Below are 9,137 nucleotides of genomic sequence, written 5' to 3' on the forward strand. Positions count from 1 at the left end.
TAGTTTTCTAACTTGTATTTTTTTTTAAATTATTGTATTTGTATAGTAAATTCTTTTTCATTCAATTGACAATTATTTGTAATTATAAATGGGGATTATATAGTAGTGTGACCTTGTTCATTTCAAAGAAAACTCATCTAGAAAGTGAAAATCTTATAAGGGTAACTTAATATTTTTCATTATAATTGACAACTCTAGGTGTATTTTGACTATCATATGTCCTTATTGCATATAATGTTGTGGTTGACACAAATATTTTTAAGTAGAAGTAGTAGAAAAAGGTCATTATAATCCATACCCTAAGGTTACAAACTTCTATTCCATACAACAATTATTTTAGTCTTGTAACTTAGAGACTAAAATGTGCAATCAAGATTAAAATTAGAGGAAAAATATCTTAAAGATGTGAGTAATCATTATGAATATTGAACATATCAAATAAAAGTTAAGAGAGAATAAAAATTTTCATCGTAAAAGAAAAATAATAGTTATCCAAATGAAACATAACTAAGGACATGAGATAATACAGAATATAAAATTTTTAAGTTACCTAATACACAATGAGTGTTTTGATCATTTAAAATGAAAACGGGTTTGAGGATGAGAAAGAGATGGATATATACACACTCATCTAATCCTCATATCCAATTTAAAATTGGGTATTACTGATACTCATACCCTTGTCAAAGTGAGACATTCTTATGAAAATCAGAATGGGTTTAAACAATATCTACCGAGACAAATTTATTTGCCTTTCTTATAAAAGGGAGAGGATTTATTTTCTTCTTATGTGTGCCAAACCATCCATCTTTAAATTTCTCTTATCCCATGCTTATCTATTATAATGAGTGTGATCCACATAGTATTGTTCAAATTGATGATTTTATCATTATCATCATCATTATGATCATAATCATCGTTATCATCATTATTATCAGTATTATTATTTTAATTTAAAATTTTATTTATATTTATTATTATTAAATTTGGAAAAATGTTATCTAATAAATATTTAAAGGAAAATTGGTTACGAAAATATAATTTGTATTCAAGTTACTATTAGTAAAGTATCGAGATATATTTATATAGTATACCTTTTCGTATTCAATTTTCTAATAATAAAAATTAAATATTTTGTTCATATAAGTTAATATTAATTTAAATAGTAAAAATATAAATATCTATAATTCATAAATAACATGTTTGAAAAGGAAGTTTGGTATGGGAGGGGAGACGTTTTATTTTGTTCTTATGTACGACAAGTCGTTTCACCATCTATTCTAACTTTCCTTTGTCATATCATCATATTTAATATTTAAAATAAGGGTTAAATATGATTTTGGTTCCTTAATTTTTATTAAATTTTGGAATTAGTCTATTTTGAAACTTTGGCCCAATTTAGTCCTTCATCTTTCGAAATACTTGAATTTAGTCCTTTTAATTAAATTTTGTTAGGTTTATTTGATGTTTCGTACACATTTCAAGATTGTATTTATATTGTTTATATTGTTTGATTCATTTTTACTTTAATGTTAAGTCAAATACTATTATGAAACGTACTTGAAATGTCAAATAAATTTAACAAAATTTGATTAAAACGACTAAATTTACGTATTTCGAAAGATGAAGAACTAAATTGTTTCAAAATTTCGAAATGAATTAATTCCAAAATTCATTTTAAGTTAAAGGACAAAAACATATTTAACCCTTAAAATAATTACTATAAAACAATATCATTTCTTCAAATGTCAATAATATTTATTATTGTGGAATTATGCGTATTATTATTTTATTTAAAATTTTATTTATATTTCTTATTATTTAATGATAAAAAAGTTATCTACTAACTATTGAAAGAAATTGGTTATGAAAATACAGTTTTTCTTAAAGTTACTATTAGTAGCAATAGCACCAAGATATTTATGTAGCGCACCTTTTGGTCATTATAAATACACCGAGCTAATATCAGATTTTATACAGCACAAATTACTAAATTATCATGGAAAACCAGGGTGAAGTGCATGCTTCACAATTACTTCGAGCTCAAACCCATGTTTGGAATCACATTTTCAAATTCATAAGCACTATTTTATTTTAAAATTTCATTTATATTTATTGCAATTTAATTATGAAAAAAAAAAGTTCTCTACTAACTATTGAAAGCGAGGTATTGAAAATATAACTTTTCTTAAAGTTAGCAATAAAGCACCAAGATATTTATGTAGCGCACCTTTTGGTCATTATAAATACACCGAGCTAATATGAGATTTAATAGCACACAAACTACAAAAGTTTTACATGGAAACCCAGGGTGAAGTGCATGCTTCAAAATTGCTTCGAGCTCAAACCCATGTTTGGAATCACATTTTCAGATTCATAAGCTCTCTGTCTCTTAAGTGTGGTATTGAGTTGGGCATAGCAGATATCATACACAACTATGGCCAACCTATGCCACTCTCACAACTCATTGCTTCATTACCAATCCACCCTTCCAAGACTTCCTTTATCAGCCGTTTGATGAGAATTCTGACTCATTCTGGTTTCTTCTCTGAACACCATGGCACCCCAAATGAGGGTGAAGTGATGTATGTGCTAACTGATGCATCTACATTACTCCTAAAGGACCATCCCTTTAGTATGAGATGTGTGCTGCAATTAATATTTGATCCAGTTATGATCAATCCATGGTTTCAATTCTCTACCTGGTTCACAAATGAAACCCCTTCACCGTTTCACAGTGAAAATGGTATGGGATGTTGGGATTTTGCTGGGCGTGATCCTAATTTCAATCACCGTTTCAATGATATGATGGCTATGGACAGTCGACTGGTTTCCACTGTGGTGATTGAGAAGTATAAGAGATTGTTGGAGGGAACAGAATCATTGGTTGATGTTGGAGGAGGAACAGGGACTATGGCTAAGGTCATTGTTGACTCCTTCCCACAGCTAAAGTGCATTGTATTTGATCTGCCACATGTTGTAGCAGGCTTGGAAGAAACTCAGAACATAAAATATGTTGGAGGGGACATGTTTGAAGCAATTCCTCATGCTGATTCCATCATGTTGAAGGTAAATATACACTCTCTCTCTATATATATATTATCATAAAATATGTTGTGTGATTCTTATCTTTTTTACTTTGACAATAAACAGTGGGTATTGCATGACTGGAAGGACGAGGAATGTGTGAAAATACTGAAAAATTGCAAGGAGGCAATGGCCAGCGAGGGAAGGGTTCTTATCATAGATATTGTGATGGAGAATAAGAAGGAAGACCATGAATTAACTGAGACGCAGTTTTTCTTTGATATGCAGATGATGATGATTCTAACTGGAAAAGAAAGAAATGAGAAAGAGTGGGCCAGCCTAATTTTGTCTGCTGGCTTCAGTAACTACAACTGTTTCAAACTAACTGAACTAGAGGGTAAGTATACAAAAGTTTCGTAGAAGTATACTAAATTAAGATATGCTGATTTTTGAAGAAAAATGTGGATGATATAAACAATATTGATTTTCCCTTTTTGATTTTGTGATTCTTGTCATTTATACTTTGACAATGAAACAGTGGGTATTGCATGACTGGAAGGACGAGGAATGTGTGAAAATACTGAAAAATTGCAAGGAGGCAATGGCCAGCGAGGGAAGGGTTCTTATCATAGATATTGTGATGGAGAATAAGAAGGAAGACCATGAATTAACTGAGACGCAGTTTTTCTTTGATATGCAGATGATTATGTTGTTCGGTGGGAAAGAAAGATATGAGAAACAGTGGGCCAACCTCATTTTCTCTGCTGGTTTCAGTAACTACAAAATTACTCCCACTCTGGGATTAGTGTCTATCATTGAGGTTTATACCTAGTGTGTTACTGCTGCAAAACGAGTTCATGAGAAGAACTACTATTTATCTCTATCATAAATTTCTTTATTGTTTTCTTTCCGTTTGAGTTTAATTTTCTGTTCTATATATTGATGGAACTTTCAAAAAGTATTTACTACATATGTCATGTGAAATTCATATATAAGAAAATAATATTATGTCCCATCTAAAAGTTGAGATAATAAATTTGTTAGAATTTTTATTTTTATCTTGTTTAGTCTTTGTGTATTAAGTGAAATTTCAGTTTATATTTAAATTTCTTAATATTTATCTTACATTAAAATAGAATATAATTTAGAGAAAATTAAAGAGATCATTTTATCAAGTTAATATATATATATATATATAATAGATATTAATATATTTTATTTTTAGTATAAAAAAATTCTATTCTTAATAAAAAAAAATAATTTCATTAGTTTTATTTGAATATTTAAAGTAATTAAAAATGTGTTTGATCTTTAATAATTATGTGTATCTTAATTTTTATTAAAATGAAGATTAACCTTAATATACAATTAGAATTTTCTTCATCTTAATTTTTGCTGTATAAATTTAAATTTCTAAGGTGATTATTTTAAGATTAATTGCATTTAACCATAATTTTTCACTTAATAGAAACATGTCAAACAAATGCTCAAATATATTTTGCTATTAGTACATTCAAACAAAAGTAACAATTATTAAAATAAATTTTATTTTATTTTAATTTATATTATCGTAAATTTTGTTCAACATGTGATTTTTTTGGCAAAAATTACAAATCTCGTATAACTTCTTATGAACAAAATTACATAACCAATTTTTATTAATAAAATTGCTTGGTGACATACAATTACTCAAGTCTTCATATACTCAAGAGAGATATTAAGTTGGGGTGACAACTCAAAAATAACTCTTTATTTTTTTATTTTGATAGTACTTTTCTATTGTTCTCTTTCATATTAATAGATGTGGGATTTTGGTGAATACAACCACCACATTGGCTTTGAAAGTAATTTATTAAACTGATTTATAGAATATTTTTAGGGGAAAATTACCTTTAGAGATTGATGAAAACAAGATAGTGTGAGAATAAATTAGTTAGGAATAAGCCATCGTTGGTGATGTTTTTTGGTAAACTTATTATCCTATTTAATTAAAAATTCTTACATTTGATAGGTTGAGCTTTTGGATTATTTATTCTAAATTCAATTAAACTCACTTGATTTTTGTTTTTATAGATTTTAGTTAAGTTAATTGAATAGTAGATTTTAAATTTATTTTTATTACAATTTATAATTCCAAAATATACTTTTATGAATTTTTTTAGAATAAATTCTTTTAAAAAATAGAGAATGTTATTTAATATTTAAGAATTAAAAAATTTCATATTTAAATTTTTTTAATATAGAATAAGAAAATAAATTTAATTATAATTACATAATAATAATAATAATAATAATAATAATAATTATTATTATTATTATTATTATTATTATTATTATTATTATTATTTAATCACTCTTGTGAAGCTAGTCTATAAATTTAATATACAAAGTCTATCACTAAATACATAAAACATAAGTTTAATTGAGTTTAATCATATCATAAAGAAAGCCAATCAATAAGTGATCGAGTTGGATATATGCTCCAGTTATCTAAATAAATATTCAAGGTGAAAAATAGATTGTAAATCAATTAATTAGATACAATTTAAAATAATTCTTAAATTGTTGGTTCACATTATGTAAGGACTGATTTGGCGAATGTAAGGCCCATTTTCTTTCATTTCCTTTTCAGCTTTGTAGTTGGGCCTAAGGCCGGCCCAACATATATGCCCTTAGGTCTGCCCTAAAACCTAGGGTACCCTACACTTTCAGAACCTTGGTCCTTGCTTCGAGCTGCAGCCGCCACACACCTTCTGCTAGGGTTCCGCCCCCACTGTCGTTGAGCCAGTTCGAAGCTTTCTCCTACCCCAGGTAAGTACTGTGGCTAGCCCATACTTGTCTCTATCGTACATTTCGTTCCATTCATAGCTAGGGTTCCAAGTATCTCATGCTGTGCTTCTGTCTCGCTATCTCTGCAGTTCTTCCGTTCGTTCCTTGAAGCTGTTGTACTCGTGCGTTCAGTAGCGAGGGCGAGTCGGAACGTTTTGCTAGCTTGAATCCCAGGTACGGGAAGCTAGAGTCTCAAGTTTTGAGTCATCCTTTGATCTGTGTATGAGTTTATTGTTGGGTGTACGGTTTGATTCTTCGTTTTGATGCGTGTGAATAGCTTGCATGTGTGATTTGGTTCGTTCTCATGGCTGTTACAGTGAAGAACAGTGGCGAGACCTGTTAATCTCGCCCAGGCGAGTCAGTCTCGCCTAAGCGAAATGAAACAGGGAGCTCACCTAGAGCTCCTGCGCGAAATCTCGCCCAGGCGGCTCGCTCATCTTTTGAGCGAGCAGGCAACTCGCCCAGGCGAGAGGGATCTCGCTTAAGCGAGATCCCGTGATGCCCACACACTTGTTTTTGTGCTCTCGCCTAGGCGAGAGGGAGGCTCGCCTGAGCGAGACCGCTCAGCCTGAGCGAGGTGCTGGGCGAGACAGTGCTGTGTTTTGGATGTTTGATGGTTCCCGAATAATTTATCTTGGTTGAGTATGATTGTGTGATGATGGACATGTATATAATGGAGTATGAAGTATATTTTTTGGCATAATTCATGAATTGTGGATGAATGGGTTGGTATGAGACTTAGCATGTAAAATGAATGTGTGGTTTGGAATTAAAAGAACATGGTTTTGACATGAGATGAGACCCTAGACTCATTGGGGTGGTGATGATCAGAGGTATGGATTTGGGATGTGATTGATATGAGGATTAAACTTCAAGGGTTGATAAGGAATTGATAATATTATTTAATATTCTTTTATTGCTGATTTTACGAATATTGGTCCGTGTCAGCGTGTAATTTCCTTGGGGTCTCTAGGTGAGACCTCCGGGGTCGCGCTTCAGTGGTCGGGACGTAATTCCATGGCCCCTGCTAGTGGGTGTTCATGGTGGTGCCCCATCTGTATAACTAGGTAAGGATTCAAGGTAAGGTTGCATCCTGACGCTCCGAGGAGTCAGTTAGTCTCATTTAGAGCGGACTGACTCTTGTAGTGGGAGTAGCAGGAGGCCTGAAACTCATTAAGGGCTAACCTTGTGGTGGGAGAGATTTTTGATTCAACGTAACACTGGTAACACGTGGCTCAGGATCGAGCAGCTCAGGGTCGAGCAGGGGTATCCACCACAAGTGCAAGCATCCACTAAATCCGACCGAGTTATATGTATCCGGATGAGTCGAGTCGAGTCGTAGTGTATTGAATGAGGAGTCATAACATGTTTGGTTGCTAAGTGGATGAGATGATGAAAATATATTTGATTGCATGTTGAATATGTTGACTGGCTCTAGCTTACCCGTTTTATTGCATGGTTGTGTTGTATGTGGCTGTTCTTTCTTGCGATGATCATCGACTTGGTTGATGGGAGCAGATGGGCGAGGTCCTCGCGGTCAGCAGGGAAACGGTGATCCAGCAGCTTAGCCATCTGGGCTAGATCTCACGCTTCTTCTTTTCATGTTTTCTGTAGGGCTATGACCCCTGTATTCGTAGTTGTTAGATTGTAAACTCTTAAGTATACGGTTATCCTGCTGTTAGTTGGCATCGTGGTGTGCCTGGTTTTGTAGGGGTGACATTATGAACCCCAGGACTGCATTATTGATTCATCTCTGTGTGACGTTTCCTTTAATTTTATGTATTAAATTAAATGGGGCGTTACATTTATGGTATCAGAGCGGTCATTCCTTAGGTCTGTCGACTTGGATGTCCGCTTAGCTTCTCTGTGTGTCTTCTGAGTGTTCTTAGTTAAATTCTTGCCTTTATCGAACCTAACCAAGTGATTTTCTGTGTGCCAGTGGACTATGGCACCTCCTCGTAGGACTTCGCAATCATCCCAGGGAGACGTAACTGATATCGCCAGAGCTATGGAGGCGATGGTAGCAGCTATGATGCAGCAGAGTGCTGCGATGATGCAGCAGCATGAGGCATCCATGCAGCGACAGGCGGCGTCGCTTGAGCAGCAGCAGGCAGTGATGCAACAGATGGAGGCTGCGAGGGTAGCTGCTGAGGATGCTCATCGGCAGCATATGGAGGCCCTCCGCCAGATGGAGGAGAGCAGGACGACGACACCTGTGGTTGGCCCTGAGCCACGACCTGCGGTCAGGGAGTGGAGCTTGGAGGACTTTTTGAAGCACCACCCAGCAAAGTTTGATGGGAAGACTAGTCCTGACGCCGTAGACCAATGGCTGAAGGACTTGGAGCGCATCTATGACGCCAAGATGTGCCCCGCGGAGGACAGGTTGGCGTTCTCGGTCTATATGCTCACGGGAGAGGCAGAGCATTGGTGGAGCAGTACCAGATCCATCCTAGAGAAGAGGGATGAGCTAGTGACGTGGGAGACTTTCAGGGAGAGATTCCTCTCCGAGTACTTCCCAGACAGCATCCGATACGCCAAGGAGGTGGAGTTCCTCCAGTTGACCCAGGGAGGGAAGACTGTCACAGAGTATGCTGAGAGGTTTAAACACCTCAGCCGTTTCTACACACTGCCGCTTGACGAGGAGTGGAGATGCCGTAAGTTTGAGAACGGTCTCAGGGGAGACATTCGCTTGATGGTGGCACCCTTGTCCATCAAGGATTTTGCCGCTCTGGTAGAGAAGGCCAGGGTGATGGAGAAGATGAAGCGCGAGGTGGAAGGCCAGCGCCCACCGCAGTCACAGCCGCCCCAGAGGATTGATGGACCATCTGGGTCCAGGCCTAGACAAGAGGAGAGGAGGAGACCGTATGATAGACCACACCATCAGCCTCAGGAGTCTAGGAGCTTTCCTCCGCAGCAGGGTCGAGTTCGGTGTTACTCATGTGGAGGACCCCACCCGAGGTATGCGTGTCCACGTAGGGAGGGTTACCGTCGGTGCAACAACTGTGGCAAGGAAGGCCACTTTGGGAGAGATTGTCCCAACCTTGCTAGGGCCGCGACACGCCCTCCAGTTCAGGCACCCAGTAGCATCAGGGAAGAGACAGAGGCAACAGGTCTCAGGCGACGGGCAGAGTGTACGCCATGTCAGGGGCTGAGGCATCAGGCTCAGGTAACTTGGTTATGGGTAGTTGCATGATAGCTGGATCTTCTTGTTGTGTGTTATATGATTCTGGAGCGACACACTCTTTTGTGTCTTTTACATGTGTGGAACGGTTGGGTCTGCC

The 9,137-nt window shown here is 35.8% G+C and overlaps 1 protein-coding gene across 1 annotated transcript; it reads left to right on the forward strand.

The window, feature by feature from the left end:
• Positions 1 to 2,284: 2,284 nt before the first annotated feature.
• Positions 2,285 to 4,083, forward strand: LOC114169057 (trans-resveratrol di-O-methyltransferase-like). Its single transcript, XM_028054074.1, has 3 exons — positions 2,285 to 3,069; positions 3,154 to 3,424; positions 3,566 to 4,083. Exons 1-3 carry the CDS (start codon positions 2,299 to 2,301, stop codon positions 3,577 to 3,579), a joined length of 1,056 nt encoding a protein of 351 aa, XP_027909875.1. The 5' UTR covers positions 2,285 to 2,298; the 3' UTR covers positions 3,580 to 4,083.
• Positions 4,084 to 9,137: the final 5,054 nt, after the last annotated feature.

The sequence above is a fragment of the Vigna unguiculata genome, chromosome 11, assembly GCF_004118075.2.
Source record: "Vigna unguiculata cultivar IT97K-499-35 chromosome 11, ASM411807v1, whole genome shotgun sequence".
Taxonomy (NCBI): Eukaryota; Viridiplantae; Streptophyta; class Magnoliopsida; order Fabales; family Fabaceae; genus Vigna; species Vigna unguiculata.